We start from the raw sequence: 17,450 nt of genomic DNA on the forward strand, positions 1-17,450 counted from the left end.
TCTAAAAGTAACAAAAGTGAAGATCAGTGTGTCACTGAAGAAAAAGAGAGAGAGACACTCACGTCACATGAAACAGTGCAAATGGAGGTGAATGAGGGAAAAGAGAAAAAGAAGAACTCACATGTAAGTAAAGAAACAGGACTTTGCTTTCAGGGATTAAACTAGGAAAAGTCAGGAAAAGTAAAGTTTCATCAGAGCAGGAAGGATAGAACATATTAACATAAAAAACAGTAAATAAAATAACTATAATGAACACAAATATGACATGTTGGAAATGTGCTAGCATTAATGGAAAACATTTTCTAGGATTAGCTTTTTTTTTTTGTCTCTAATCTCAGTCTCCTTTCTCTCTTTCATATTAAGTGGCCGTTGGTTACCAGCCAGAGGTTCCAGGATGAGAAGCAGAGGAGGAAGGAAGCTGAGGAGAAGCTGCAGAATAAGACCACAGAGGTTGGTATTTGTATTTTCCACAGAAGGTTTCTTTCCTTTAAGTTCTCCTTCAGATTGATCTCTATCAAAAATATAGCATTGTGACTTTTAAATATCAAACTCTCCTTTGTTGTCATGCTCCCTGCTGAGATACTGTACATATATTTGTAACCTGACAGACCTGTTTGGCTGTCACTGTTGTCTTGTTTCCTTTTCATATACAGTACATGAATGTGGTGTTGATTCTCTTTGTATCTTCCCAACCATTCTGTTTCCAACAAACTGAACTGGTGAACAAATACAGAAATGAGCATAAAGCAGTTTTATTTAAAGCAAATAAGAAATATATCCTGACAAACACATCACAGACAATGTATGATATCCTACACAGTGCTGTGACTGATGTTTGAGGTCAGTTCAACTAACTGTTATAAAAGAGAGACAAGAGAAACTCACATAGATTGATTTGGGATGAAGGAGAGCAGAGCTGTATAAAAGTTCTCTCATCATCATCATCATCATCATCATCACAGATATAGAGCAGATGGAAATCCGTCAACCAGGTTTTACAGCAGAAGTGATTTCATGTTCAGGGAGCAGACTACTGAAACATAAAAGTCATGAAGTGTGATGATGAAACAATGCTAAGTGTGTTTATTTGAGCTGTTCCAGAGTCTGCAGGGACTCACACTGAACATTAGTGTTCAATAATCTCACATTACAAAGAAAACTAGCAGCTGAATCTATATTTATTGTGTGTCTGTCTGATTATGATACAAACTGTTGTATTCAGCCATCAGTTCTGAGAGGAAACGTTAATGTTCAACTAGTCTCAGGTTCTGTGTCAGGCTGTCACTTCCTGCTGATTAACATCTGTCTGTCTGTCTGTCTGTCTGTCTGTCTGTCTGTCTGTCTTTTAGCTGGAGGACAAATCAGCTGACATGTATATGTTGATTTTTGTTTACACCCACCTATTTGTTTTTAGTTTTAAAACTCATAATTACTGCTTTATTTACACAAATACATCAACAACACAAAGAGTCTAAGTATTTTAAGATTTTGAATTGGGTTCATGAATTTAAGTAGAGTAGCCTTTTTACTTTAGGATTGAATGTGTTGGAGCTCACAGTCTGTCTCCATGTCTCTCTGCACTCCCAGTTGGAGGGAAAACAGGCTGAAATCAGTCAGCTCCTGAAGGAGAAACAGAACAAGCAGAAGGAAGTGGAGAAGCTGCAGACTAAGATCACAGAGGTTCGTAGATTTGTAAATATAATTTACTTTAATCACTATCAGTTTATTCATGTTGATTTTCTTTGTGTCCAGCCTGATTTGTCCTCAGTCCTTAAATGTCTCACAGCTGCACTTTGTTCCTCCACTTTCACTGAAAGTTGATTTCCAGGTAGAAGTTGGATGTTTACTTTATATGAATATGTAAAATGACAAATGTCAGGACAAGGATTAAAGTCCTCTTTTAAAGCAGATCACTTCAAAAGCAGGAGTCAAAACCAAAAGCAGCTCGACAGCTTGTGTTTCAGATCAGGACCAAAAGACTAAAATACTCAACTGTATTTTATTGGCTGCAGGAAAAACAAAGAATAACAAATAAAATCCATAATATTGCAAAGGAAGAATTTGTGCTGAACTTATCACAGTGTTGGTTCACTGTCACTGCTCTCATAGTGTGGTTTCAGCTGCAGCAGCTGCTTTCAGTGAGAAAGCTGTAAGAACCCTATAAGAATGAGCTGAAGACCAAGATAACACAGGTTCATCTTTTATTGATATTCATTTTTGCTTACATCCACATATTTGTTTGTTTTTACCTTAAAATCTCATATTACTGCTGTATTATATCTTTAGAATATTTCAATGTATAACAACATCAACAACACAAAGAGTCAAGGTATTTTAAGATTTTGAATAGGGTTCATGAATTTAAGTAGAGTAGCCTTTTTACTTTAGGATTGAATGTGTTGGATCTCACAGTCTGTCTCCATGTCTCTCTGCACTCCCAGTTGGAGGGAAAACAGGCTGAAACCCACAATCAGCTCCTGAAGGAGAAACAGGACAGGAAGGAGGACGTGGAGTCCAAGAAGAAAGAGGTTCATCTGATCATTACTAACTTAAATGTCTCACAGCTGCACTTTTCTTTTCCTTCCCACTTTAACTGCTGCATTCTGTGTTTATTAGAACTTATACAATGACAAATATCAGGAGCAGGTTTAAAGTCTGATTACATCAAAATCAAGAGACAAAGCCAGTTACAGCATTACATCTTGTATCTAAGATAAGGACCAATGTAAAAAAAAAGATTAAAAAAAAGATTAAAAAAAGATACTCAACTGTTTATTGGGAAAGAGAAAAAAAATATTGCAAAAGATTTATTTACAGCTTTCTAACACCATTGTTTCTGGTATGTTCCCTTACCTGTTTCTGATATAATGAACATCAATGGGTAACCATTCTCTTTACCACAAACTGAACTGCACCTTGATGAAGTTGACAAAATACAGAAAGGAGCATAAACCAGTTTTATTTCACAGAAAAGAAAAAAAAAAACAGAACCAGAACACATATAAGTTTGATATCACAGAGATCACAGTGACTACACTTATGTCTAGGTCAATTAAGAGAAACTGAAATAGAACTTATACAATGACAAATATCAGGAGCAGGTTTAAAGTCCGATTACAAGAACCCACTGTACATTAGCTTTATTAGCAGCACACAGACACAGTCAGAGACTAGCTGGTGAACACAGTGGAGCATTTAGCAGCTAAACACACCCACCTATTTGTTTGTTTTTAGTTTTAAAACTCATAATTACTGCTTTATTTACATACATACATCAACCACACAAAGAGTCAAAGTATTTTAAGATTTTGAATTGGGTTCATGAATTTAAGTAGAGTAGCCTTTTTACTTTAGGAATGAATGTGTTGGATCTCACAGTCTGTCTCCATGTCTCTCTGCACTCCCAGTTGGAGGGAAAACAGGCTGAAACCCACAAACAGCTCCTGCAGGAGAAACAGGACAGGCAGAAGGACGTGGAGAACCTGAACAATCAGCTCCTGAAGGAGAAACAGGACAGACAGAAGGACGTGGAGAACCTGAACAATCAGCTCCTGAAGGAGAAACAGGACAGGAAGGATCAAGTGAAGAACCTGAACAAAGAGGTTCATCTGATCATTACTAACTTAAATGTCTCACAGCTGCACTTTTCTTTTCCTTCCCACTTTCACTGCTGCATTCTGTGTTTATTAGAACACTAGTGCAGTGCCCGTAGGAAGTGTGTATTGCTATATAAAAGTGGGAGGTTAAGTAGCTTTTTCATGGAGCAGCTAGCTACAGATGAACATCCACAGATTTCGATTCCAGTTTGTTGTCCTCGCGTATGCGGATCTCCTCAGACCGGAACAGACTCGGTCCGGACTCGTTCAGTCTCAGTAATCCTCAACAGTCAGTTTAGATGCACAGAACGGGACCCAACAGCCGGCAAAACCCGCTGCAGGTATAAAGCCGCTCGCGCCGCTGCAGGTATAGATCAGCGTGTTTCCTGAGGTGTGTCATGGGGGTGGGCTCTGCAGGGATTGGCTCTGCAGGGATTGGCTCTGCAGTGATTGGCTCTGGTGTGCACGTGGTTATGGTGGCTATGGTTGACAATGCTAGCGGAATTCGTAAATCATTTATGAAATCATTTATTAACGGTATCTTTGTAGTCCAAACAAAGCCGACGTTGCACACCCTTAAACCACACAGCAGCCATGTTGAAACTCTCAGGTCAGTCTGATCCTGATCTGCAGAGATATTTGAGGCACACACAGACAGACAGACAGAGAGACAGACAGACAGACAGACAGACAGACAGACAGATTTCTTGCTTTTATAGAGAGATATACAATGACAAATATCAGCAGCAGGTTTAAAGTCCGATTACATCAAAACCAAGAGACAAAGCCAGAAACAGCATTACATCTTGTATCTAAGATAAGGACCAATGTAAAAAGAAAGATAAAAAAAGATCTGTTTATTGGGAAAGAGAAAAAAATATGTATTTAATTAATTAATATTTAAAGATTTATTTACCGCTTTCTAACTCCATTGTTTCTGTCATGTTCCCTTACCTGTTTCTGATATACTGAACATCAATGGGTTGTTTGTCTGACATGTTTTTGTCAGTTTGTAGTATAAAGTTTTAAATGTTAATTAGTGAACATGTCCCTCATTGTCTCTCTGGACCTTCTCTCTGTCCTTCCAGGTCAAACTCAAAGAATCTGAGCTGCAGAAGCTCCGTGGAGAGAAGCAGAGGATGGAGGATGAGCTGAACACCAAGATAACACAGGTTCATCTTTTATTGATATTTAGTTTTGTTTGACGTATATATATATTGTTATAACAACAACAACAACAACAACAACAACTAGACTGGTTGGTTGCTAACTGTGGCTAACAAGCAAACAATTTAAAGCTGAATGATTTTAATATTAACACAAAATAAGTGCAATGCACCTTAAATATTTGACCCTGCTATGAGCTGTTCCTTAACCAAACTAACAACTGGCTTAGAATTTACATTAGCACTCCTTCAGGTGGATAATACAATAAAACACATTAACCAAAGCTAGCGCTTATCTAGCGATACAATGAAAGTTGAAGTTGTTCTCTTATTTTGCACAGACAGTGTTTACATTTGGAAATGTTGCATTGATGTATGCATCCAGTGGGTAGGGTGGCCACTCGTCCGGCTTTTAAACGCCCTGTCCGGCTGCAGGAGAAGGGTCCAGCTGCGGCTTGGGCGTTCCTGGTAGTGTTTCATCGACCAATCGCAATTCATACTTTGCACGTGACGTCACAGCTACTAGCTGGCGGGCAAGAACATCGTTCTCCAGCAACGGAACCCAGTAAACTAATCAAGGATCTCACCAGGACGTCGCCAGTTTTACTGTACAGAAGTATATATATATATATATCATATGTACCTGATTTGATTTGATGAGAAGAAGAATACATGTTACTGTTGTACTGCGTCTACTTACTTACAGTTACTTTGCATACATACCGTTACTATGGTACAGTTATTACTACTACATTAACGTTACAACCTAACAGATTACTAACAGGATTAAAGACATTTCACTGCTCCAGCTGCTCTTGTCTGTTGTCTGATGCTATGTGGAGTGGATGAGCAGGTAGGCTACAATGTTTGACATCCTGTTAGCCATATATGATACAGCCTGGTTGGCATAAGGTTTTTTTTAAACTAATGTTAATTATCAAGCTGTCATTGGCGGCAGGCAGGGTGTACATATTCAGATGAAGACTTCATCACACGACGGAACAGATGTCACTTTGTGTAGAGCTACAAACATACAAACATTCGCAAACGTTAGGTGATGTTCACCTCCCATACGACAGCGTTGTTAACCCATCCACTCTTGAAGAAAGATAGCTATCTGTACTTTTGTAGGCTTTCATTTTTTACGGATATATGTAAATATATGTTTCTTGCCCACCAGGTAACCATGGTAATCACGCGACTGCAAAGTATGAATTGTCCTCAACAACTGGTAGAAATATGGACTAGTCCTACACGTAAATGTAAGCATATTAAGATGTAATTGGACTAAGGTTCTGTAGATGGCTTAGCTTGCTAACGTTAGTTCTATAATACATTTACAGACTACTAGATCTTATTTTGAAACTTCTGTTGAGAAACACTAACGAGCGAATGTTATATTAAACCGGATGTTGACAGTTACAGTTCAGCAAGAAAGGCGAAGAAGAAGGGGGCGTTCCAGTCAGCGAAAACGGGACCCCCACCAGCACGAGAACGCCCATTTGTGGCTGCAGTTGGATGATATTGGGCTGCAAGTGCAGCTTTAAGCTGGACACTCATTTGTCCTCCTGTTGAGAAAATAACTAAAAGGTCGCCTTTTGACACATTACCTCGTTAGTTTAATACTTATTGGCTAAAAATGTGTGTCAAAATAAGTAATTTCATTGGTTACATTATCTTGTTGTGACCTATCAACACATGGCTCATTTAAATATTCAAATGAGCCATGTGTGCTCACTCCCAGTTGTTACCACCAGGCTGTCAATCAAGCTCTCAGTGACAGAGAACATAACGTCGGTTGTTGGACTGAAATTCTGAAAATGCTCATACTCATATGTAGATAGACAAAGCCTTTACATCTGAAACAGAAGGTGCTGTATTTTTTTACCCTTTATCTATCCAGATAAAAACATTAAGAACAGTTTCTGTATGATGTTTATTAGACCTATGTAATCTGAATTGGAAGGGAACGTTGTCATGAGCTGTATCTTGTATATTTATTATTAGCTATGTGGTATGTGTATGCACCTTTATGTAATCTGGTGGAAAAACATTCACATTTAAAACCGGATCATACCAAACAAATATCTGCTTGCGTGTCCCCGTGTATGTAAAGTGTCCTCCTGTTTGATGTGACGGAAATGGCCACCCTACCAGTGGGGCATCACAATAAAATGAGGCATAATGTGTTAATTCCACAATAGGAGATATGTTATGTTGGTATTAACAGTTTTGGTGTAAAAAGCCTGCATATATCGGTATCGGAAATTGAGAGTTGGACAATATCGGAATATCGGATATCTGCAGAAAAGCCAATATCGAGCATATGGAGTTTTGTTTACACCTACCTGTTTGTTTGTTTTAAGTGTTTAATCTCATATTACTATTACTATTTTATCTTTAGAATATTTCAATGTATAACAACATCAACCACACAAAGAGTCAAAGTATTTTAAGGTTGAAAGATTAAATTAAAAAAACTCTTCTTGATTCATGAATTTAAGTAGAGTAGCCTTTTTACTTTAAGATTGAATGTGTTGGATCTCACAGTCTGTCTCCATGTCTCTCTGCACTCCCAGTTGGAGGGAAAACAGGCTGAAACCCACAAACAGCTCCTGAAGGAGAAACAGGACAGGCAGAAGGACGTGGAGAACCTGAACAAACAGCTCCTGAAGGAGAAACAGGACAGGCAGAAGGACGTGGAGAACCTGAACAAACAGCTCCTGAAGGAGAAACAGGACAGGAAGGATCAAGTGAAGAACCTGAACAATCAGCTGGAGTCCAAGAACAAAGAGGTTCATCTGATCATTACTAACTTAAATGTCTCACAGCTGCACTTTTCTTTTCTTTCCCACTTTCACTGCTGCATTCTGTTTATTAGAACTTATACAATGACAAATATCAGGAGCAGGAGCAAAGCCAGAAACAGCATTACATCTTGTATCTAAGATAAGGACCAATGTAAAAAAACAAAGGTTAAAAAAAAGATACTCAACTGTTTATTGGGAAAGAGAAAAACATATTGCAAAAGATTTATTTACAGCTTTCTAACTCCATTGTTTCTGTCATGTTCCCTTACCTGTTTCTGATATAATGAATATCAATGGGTTGTTTGTCTGTCCCTGTTGTCATGTTCCTTTACTCGTCTTAATGAAAGAACATGTTCTTCCACTCAGCTCCAGGAAGAACAGCAGAGGACGAGGGAAGCTGAGGAGAAGCTGCAGACTAAGATCACAGAGGTTCGTAGATTTGTAAATATAATTTACTTTAATCACTATCAGTTTATTTCATTGTCATTGATACTTTCTCCATCTTTTCTCAACACACTGATTTATTTCCAGCTGGCTAATAGTTTATATATTGTGAAACATTTTCAAACACAAATCAGACTATGGAGTAACTTCCTGTAATATCGTATTGTTTATTTGATTTTAAATGGTTTTTGTTTCTTCTGAAATCAAAATACAAATACATGTATTCTAGTGGTAACCATTCCACATACCACAAACTGAACTGCACCTTGATGAAGTTGACAAAATACAGAAAGGAGCATAAACCAGTTTGATTTCACAGAAAAGAAAAAAAAACAGAACCAGAACACATATAAGTTTGATATCACAGAGATCACAGTGACTACACTTATGTCTAGGTCAATTAAGATAAATTGTAACAGATTCATTTGGGATGAAGAAGAGCAGAGCTGCTGAAAGAGTCCAGTTCTAAGAGGAAACAGAACACAGTGCCTCCTGTTGTCCATATTTCATATTTAATCAGACATGTGATTGTAATAATGTCAAAATCAGAGTTTAAATACAGTGAATGCAATGATTAACTCACTCTGGTGGTTATTATATACCATATTATATTATATATGAAAGTGGACTCAGGTTGACAGAAACACAGAGCAGTGTAACAGTGAATGTATTCATTCTATAAATATGATAAAGATTAGATTTTGTTGTTGAACCCTGCTGACACTGCTGACTTTGAGACATTCTGCTTCTTTACTTTAATGCTCTTATTTTAGAATTACATGTTGAATTCATCAGTTGAGTAGTGCACTGATTGTTACAGCTGATATTTACAGTATATATTCACAGTATAAACAGAGGTTGAACCCGACTAAACTATGGGCACTTTAAATCTCTCTTCATCCCTCTTTTTCCTTCCATTGGAAAATAAGCTCACGGAGGAGAAGAAGAAAAGGGACGAAGCTGAGAAAAAAGTGGAGAACCTAAAGAAGGAGACCAAGGTACATTTTCTATCTTAAAACACTGTAAATTAATGGAGCAGTGTTTTCATCTCACTTTCTTTTAATCTTCTTCAAAAATTATTGATATTTATCTGAAACCAAGACAGTCTATATCTGAGACACTACCATTATCATCACCTCTCCATATAACAAAAAGTCACAATAACTATTATAATTCCTCTGTAAATGTAAACAGTGAAGCAAAGAGAGTTTTTACTTGTTCAATGTCAACCTGTAGGCTCCGGCTAGGGGTCTACGGTATTTCACTCCCCAATATCTCTATGTAAACATATCTGCAGGGAGGGATGAGGTCGGAGCCTGGACGCCAAGATCTAAATAGTTATACTGTTGTAATAACATTTCAAATATGAGTTGTCTGAATGAACTACAGTAAAACACTGCTGACAGATCAATATCCATCTGTCCGTCTGTCTGTTAGCTAGTTGATTTATCCTGAATAACTAATCTGTGTGTGTCGTTTCCCTCTCAGCAGGATGAAGCTGACTAGTAAAGGAATTACATCCCTCTCAGAAACACCTTAAGGTAATGTGTGTGTGTGTGTGGATGAACACTGTTAGAGTTCTACAGTATGTACGTGTGTACAATATGCACAACAATAACATTTCAAATAAGCCATTCAAACAAATGAATAACCTGTTATTTACCCTACGATCCATTTCTCTTGTTTCCATGTAAAGAGGGAAATGACATTCAATCACACACAATGAATTTAACACACTAACATTTGTTTGTTAGTTTTCCTACTCACATCCACTTATCCCATTCAGCACTGTTGATGAGTTTCATTGAGATAAAAGAAAATATGATAAAATAATAATAACAAAAGCAACACTATTATTATCATTATTACTATATTTAACTTAAACTGTTGAATGATTCTGCTTGTCAGTGTGTGACCTTTTCATTTCACAGATGTCACACTCGGATTATGGTACCCGTTGTACTCGCCCTGTCCTGGAGCTCTGGAGACAGACTGCAGGCGGCCCTCATCGGGGACACTGGAAAGATCCGACATCTCTCAGTTTATAGCCACTGAAATATAATAATGATAGCCCAGCCTACACCAACATGCATTCTGAAGAGTAAAGAGTGCAGTGTTAAACATCAGAGACAGCAGACTCAGATCTTCCTGTGAACATAATAAAGTCGTAAAGATGTGGTCACATGACTTTACAATCAGTAAAAAAAACAATGAACCCCTTTTCTTTATGATTATTGAATATAACACATTACATTTTTATTCTTAACAATTCAAAACATCTTCTGTTTCAAATGTGGTGAAAAAAGCTAAATATAATTCTATGAATTATTAGAATTTAACTATTAAAATGGTTCAAATAAATTAAACTCTGACTCTATCAGATGTTACGTAACTCAGGAATTATTATTTTAATTAATATTTTATGGTGAAGTTTCTTGTCCATTGAGATGTAACACTAATGTACAAACAGTAAACAGCAGATTTGTAACAGTCATCTTTTGGATCTTCTTCACAGTGAAGATATTTTTTGTCTTTCTATGTTTTGTATTATTTTGTTACTGAATTTAAAATGTAGGTTTAGAATTCTCTATCTATCTATCTATCTATCTATCTATCTATCTATCTATCTATCTATCTATCTATCTATCTATCTATCTATCTATCTATCTATCTATCTTTTTTATATATGGACCTTATTTTTATTTTGTTGATAATAAATAAAAATAACCTTAATAAACTGAATTAAATCTAATGCAGAACTTCTGTTGAAAATCAGTTCTTTTCAAATTGGTTATAGTGTTTCTAACATACTGGGCTAATGTTCTTTGCAGATGAAGTGAAATTTCATTGAAAATGTGCTGATTTAACTATTAATTAAATTAATTTAAAAAATGTGAATAATGATGTGCACATATCAGAATCTTCTTCTGCACATTGCAAATATTCTTTATAATTATTACTGTGATATTTTACACATCTTCCATTTGAAATAGCAACCATATTTTACATGCTGTCTTTTATTGTCTTTATAATATGTTTCTGTATATTATTGTTATTTTCTATTCCTCTCATTATGCTTCTTGACGTGCTCTACATGTACATCCATTGTCCTGTGTTTATTGTTATACACCAATATACAAAGGAAAGTTCCCTTATGTGAAAACCTATTTGGCAATAAAAGTCATTGTGAATCTGATCATTATTACGTTATTAAGTTTCAGAATCTGTGACTGAAGATCAATTCAAATATTTAAATGATAGTCTTAAAGACTGGCAATACAACAAAGGCCAATATGAGGAAGACCAACACAACATTATGCACTGACGTATGAACTTCACTTTGATCATTTTAATATCAGAATGTTTCTACACATTACAAAGTGCTTCACACAGGCTGACAACTCCATAACCAACTGATTGTGCAACAGTAGCGTTCAGTAATGGCTGTAACATGTTGTTAAAAGTTCAAAACATATTAACATATTAGCAAATTGTGGCATAAGATGAAAATGAGACTGTCACTTAGAAGTTGATGTGCGTCCTTTGATTGTTTGTATTCGTAAACCAGGCAGCTTTTTAAATGTTGCTGCTGCAAGGAATTGTGGGATGGCATTATCTCCTTTTGTAGCTAAAAAGATGGTCCAGTGTATCCGATGCTATAGAGATAAGAAAGGAAGCATCGAAGCATCTTTCCTCAGCATTTAGAGAATGTTCTCTGATCATGGCTGCCACTGAAATCCTTCCAGGTCCTTTCACTCAGTCAGGAACCTTCCTGAGCAAAAAGAGCACCATAAGCATGTTAGCATGCTCAAGGTGCTCTTTTGTGTAATGATATGTTCACCATTCACATGTATTCTTATTATGTTATCATCTGTTTGCTATTTGCTATTTTGGGACAGACTGAACTAAAGTCAGGTGCTGCAGTAACACAGCAGACGGTTTAATGTGAATATATTTTTATTATTACTTCATATTCTGTGGTTACATTGATGAATATATATGAGGCCTACTCGAGACACAGTTCACCTACTCAGCTCTATCAAACCACTAACGCTTTACTGTTTCTACCGAGGCTCCTGAATGCCTCTTCTACATACACACGTTTTCTCATGTGGTTTGTGTCTGAGAAGCTCAAATTATCACCAGCATCATCAGTCTAAAACAAAACACAGAACAACATAAACCATCAACTCGCCTTTTATAAATACTTCATACATCAGTCAGTACCTCTGTGGGTGAGAGAGAGACAAATATACTCTGTATTAGTTATATATATATATATATACTTTATATATGAGCATGAGTTTTCTGTGTAACTGTGAGTTTCCCACAGTGAAGTAGTCCCACCAGCAGCAGCAGCAGAGCCACCATCACAATGGTGAACACAGTCCTTAAGAGGAGGAGAACATAAAAGGAGTGATCTGAGGAGGGACAAGTCTCTGTGTGAAGAGCTGCAAAGACAAGAGGATATATGTTGCTGTAACAGCATGGCAGTATTAACAGTGTGTCACAGGTTGTCTCTAAGGGCTGCTGTAGCATTACTCTGGTACATACTGAACATCTATCAGGTTGCTGTTCTGCTTTTTATAGAACCATTAGAAGATAAACAGTGCAATGTCTCACCTCTGACAGCCAACCAGCTCTCTGCTGATTCTCCAGCTCCAGAGATCTTACACTTGTAGAGTCCTTCATCAGACTTGGAAACACTGTGGATGATCATCTCTCCTGTAGAGCTGCTGCCCATGAGGAGGCCATCTTTATAGAAACCAGCTGTGAGGTTGGAGGAAGTCGTCTTGTTTCTGCAGCTCAGAGTCACATTGTAACCTTTTCTTACAGAAAGGACTGGACTCTCCAGGATCACTGACCCCCTGAAAAACAAAGACCTTTAGTGCTCTTTAAGTAGCACAGAGGCTGGAGAAGAAGTGTTTAATTCATTCTTCCACTCAAAGGCTACCAGCAACTTTTAAGGTGGAATGTTTTTCCTGCATAAGTTAATGTTGTGAATCAATCAACACACCTTAAATGTCAAGACATGCTTTATTGAGGATTGGATCTGCAAGGAAAAATGTGTTTGAATTTCAACCAGATTATGAGAACAGCAAATATTCTATTTCCTCCCTTGGCGATAAAAGTGGCAAAGCGTTGCTGTGGCAACACTAAACCTATGAATTTGGTGAAATACTACAATATGTCTAATTTCTGGGAGTAAGCTGGCAAGGTTGATGTCAGTTTAATCTGTTTTTTTTAGTTCTCTCAAGGTATTTATTTTTACATTTGAGGTCTTAACATACCAGTAATGGCGATGTTGGTGCTGTTGCTTCTCTCTCCTCTTTCAGTCTCACACCAGTACTCTCCACTGTCTGATGGATAGGCTCTGTGAATGGTGCAAGAAAGTACTGGAGTCCCCTCACTGCATGCTGAAATGAACTCCACAGTGTTCCTGATCCCTCTCCACTGAGTGGAGCCATCGAGACCCTCACAGTGAAAGGAGACGGACTCGTATTGAAAGGCCTGCAGTCTGTTTGGAACAATACGAAAAGCTGCATCTGAGACAGAAAGACAGAGTGAGTTAAAAACAAATTGAACTAAAATCTCTTTTAAAGCACAAAATCAAGACATCAGCACATTGTGACAGTTTAATTAGTGCAGTCTGACGTACATTTGAAATGTATGTCATGACACAAAAATGTAGGAACTTTAATGATACCATCCTTTAGAAGTTTAAAGGATATTACCAATATACAAACATAAAATATCTGTCTTATCTTTAGCTGAGTCCTACTTACCTCTGTTCTCAACATGTGCACCCAGCAGAATGAATCCAACCATGACTGTATAGACAAAGGAAACAAACTATACATCAACCTTAGACTCATTTACTGTATATATTCATACAAGAACATGTCACACTTGAAAAGAGACCTGAGATGCAGTACTCACACAGTCTGAAGCAGAAAGCTGCAACCACCATGTTGTCTCGGTGCTGACTGAGCATCAGACTGAAGTTCAGCTGAAGTAGAATGCAGATGAAAGCTTCCTCTTCCTGTTTGGTTTTCTGATGTTGAAAAGCTGAGGCCAAACTCATGTGGCTTCAACATACAGCTCTGTGGTACACCCTTTTGCTTACAAGTTAAGAAGCTGACTAAGAACTGCGATCAGCCCTGGACTTATATTTATAGATATAGCACGACCTTGATGACTGAGACACAAACCTAAAGCTCCTACTAGTAGTTTCCTGTTTCCCAGGAGGAGAGACTACGTTAATGCAACATAACTCGTAGCACGATTGTGCAAACATACCAGATGCAATGTGTAAACCTTCTGCCTATTGTCCTGGTTGCAAGGGGGACAATAAAGCTGAGGGGCTAACATCAATGCAGCTGTTGTGTTCTTGTGCCACCAGATAGGGTTTCACTGTACCTATAGACAACTGAACAGACCTGCTGTGCTGTACCCCGACAGCTGAAAGACAAATGGATATTTTGTTTTGTAGGCAGAAATATTTTTTGAAGAGCTACGGTCAGTATGAACAGATGATCTGATGTATGTAGATGCTGCTGGGCTTCAATCAGCATCCGTATGAACAGCATGGACCTGAGAAAGAAGTCAGTCAGTGTGAATCTGAAGTCCTGTTCTGCCCCCTGCAGTAAGATAACGGACCTAACAACTACCTCATGAACACTTCCCTTTCCTCAAGTTGGTAAGACATTAGAAAATCATTGTTATTGCTCTTGATGCTTTAATTGCAGCTGTAATATGTTATACAAGTGATCAGTTACCTAGCAACAGGCTCAAAGTTCAACTGTTAACAAAGACACTCAAAGTGAAAGTGATCTTAGTTCTTGAACCCAGACAGAAACCACATATTGTGTTTAACCTTAAGTGATGAATTAATTATAACACGTTTGGTACTTCGACAATGCCCTTCAGTAAATCTGAAATTTCATTTTTGATTAGTTTCTGCTGGATCAAATAAAATAATATGCAGCAACCTGCACTGGATAGAACAAAGTGAGATAAGGTCACAATCAATGATTTACAGACTTGCCGTGCAGTCTGATTAAACGGCCGACACATCATGCAGGTACGTCGTCTTATTCATTTGTTTTTGCCGATTTTACATGTTTCAACTTCTATTTTAAAAGACAATATCATCTTCTAGAACAAAAGTAGGTCTGCATGTATGGTCTCTGTCATTGGAAATGTTGATGCAAACAGTTATAACAAGTATAACAGTTTTTATTGCACCATGCATAGGTATGCTTATATGTACAATCTGTCTTTGAATTGTACTTGTTATTAAATGTTATTTTTAAATCAGCCAGGTAAAACAAATGACAAAATAGAGGAGATAACAGAACCTTTGATTTAGAAGAAGCACTTGATGTATTTTACATTTTGACTGTACCTGGGATTTGTCCCACAGTAGGTTTTAAATAATATATCAGCCTGTGGGAGGCCTCAATTACATCATTCATTCATTTCACCTACAAGAAACGATTCAAAAGCATTTTTTAAAACATCATATAACTGCTCCATTTTCAGGGCTGCAGGAGGCTTCACCAGACAGACCGACTCACACTTCAGTCTCCACTCCGGCCCCTCAGTGTTTTGGTTTTACATCTTCTCCTAACACACTCTTGTAAAGGTAAGTAAAACACAAATGCTCTTCACATTTCGTGTTTTTAATCAAATTCAATTACGTGTGACGTATGTTGATAAAGTATCTTCTGCTATGTTAATCAAATATATTCAGTGTAAACATTTGAACTATCTTCACCTTCCACTTTTCTATCAATGGAAAATAATGCTGCTATGACTGGTAATTTACTTTAAGACAAATGCTCTGTATTATTACAACAGTGCCTTGTAGCCACTTCTTACCACAGGAATTAATGAACAGATCTAATATGTTCCAGGTCAGTCTCGGTTAATTGGTCCACTTCAGTCAATACTGGCAGGAGTTGGGGATGACATCATTTTGCCATGTTACCTGCAACCTGCACTGGATGTTACTACAGAGACGTTGGAGTGGAAGAGATCTGACCTGAAACCTATATTCATCCATGTGTGGCGTGCTGGTCAGGATCTCATAAAAGAAAGAAATCCATCCTACAAAGGAAGAACATCACTGTTCATCAATGAACTGAAGCACGGAAACATTTCACTGAAACTCTCCAAAGTACAACGCTCTGATCAGGGAACATATGAATGCGACCTTCCACTGCTTCAAAAACAATCTTCTGTGAGGCTTGTTGTTGGTAAGTACACACACAGTGAGTGTTCATAGTGCGGTTTGGTGTAGGCTCTGCGTCAAGTAAACAGTTTGAGTGAGAACTCACAACTTATAAAAAATACATTTAAATGTCCAGTGTGTAGGATTTAGTGGCATCTAGTGGTGAAGTTTCAGATTGCAACTAACTGAACATTGCTGGAGTCTCAATGGACTTTTTAATAAGAAGGTGAGTTAAAACTGCATTGGCCATACGTTGGCCAACATAATGTTTCTGAGATGAGAGAATGCCACTTTTGTTGCTTTTCATATACGGGGCATAAAACTTGCAGGAGGTCAGATTTAATTGTTTCATGCTGATAGGCGGGCAGTGAGGAAGCTTTTATTGTTGTTTGTTTGGGGGGGACAGCTTTTATTGCCTTTAATCGATAGTGATGGCTGAAGAGTAGGAGGAAAGGGGGGAGAGGCAGAGAAGATGATACACAGCAAAGGGCCATCAGTCGGAGTCAAACCCATGGCCGCTGCAGCAAAGATTTAGCCTTTTCACATGGTGCACCAGATTTTGAAACTCGTTTAGTCAAGTTATTTTCTTAATTTCAATGATTTGGGGAATAAAACTGTGGTATGGTATTATTGTTAGTATCACTATTTTCCTTTTCACTGACACCACTCTGTTAAACCTTTCTGTTTGCTCAGCATCACACACTGCCTCCTCACCTGACATCAGTTTATTGGGGATCGACAGAAAAAGAGGAGCAGTGATCTTAAGCTGTGACTCTAACAGCTGGTATCCAGAGCCTGAGGTGGTCTGGCTGGACGGTGAGGAAAACCTCCTCTCTGCTGGACCTACAGAGACAGACAGAGGTCCTGATGACCTCTATACTGTCAGCAGCAGAGTGACTGTGGAGAAGAGACACAGCAACAACTTCACCTGTAGAGTCCAACAGAAGGACATCCACCAGACCAGAGAGACACACATCTATATTTCTGGTAAACATTTATTTATATATATTTTTATGAAGGGATCACTGTTATTGTTTGAAATAGCTGAGGTCAACTGTACTTTTCTATAATTACCATGTTTTTTTGTGTTTTATCTTTTCAGATGATTTTTTTGAGGTTGAGTCCAGCTCTTCTTCTGCCACAGTTGGTTTGGCTGTTACTTTGGCTGTTTGCATCCTGATTATATTGTTACTTGTGT

General features: G+C 37.7%; 1 protein-coding gene across 1 annotated transcript in view; it reads left to right on the forward strand.

Moving 5' to 3' along the window:
• LOC127379579 (trichohyalin-like) overlaps nt 1–17,450 on the forward strand; it is a 175,195-nt gene that overhangs the window by 86,225 nt on the left and 71,520 nt on the right. Inside the window, exons 15-18 of the mRNA XM_051429380.1 lie at nt 3,408–3,602; nt 4,685–4,768; nt 7,342–7,557; nt 7,939–8,001. Of these exons, the coding sequence (XP_051285340.1) occupies nt 3,408–3,602; nt 4,685–4,768; nt 7,342–7,557; nt 7,939–8,001 (558 nt within the window). The remainder of the gene's footprint in view (nt 1–3,407; nt 3,603–4,684; nt 4,769–7,341; nt 7,558–7,938; nt 8,002–17,450) is intronic.

Source organism: Dicentrarchus labrax, unplaced genomic scaffold (genome assembly GCF_905237075.1).
Source record: "Dicentrarchus labrax unplaced genomic scaffold, dlabrax2021, whole genome shotgun sequence".
In the NCBI taxonomy this organism is placed as follows: Eukaryota; Metazoa; Chordata; class Actinopteri; family Moronidae; genus Dicentrarchus; species Dicentrarchus labrax.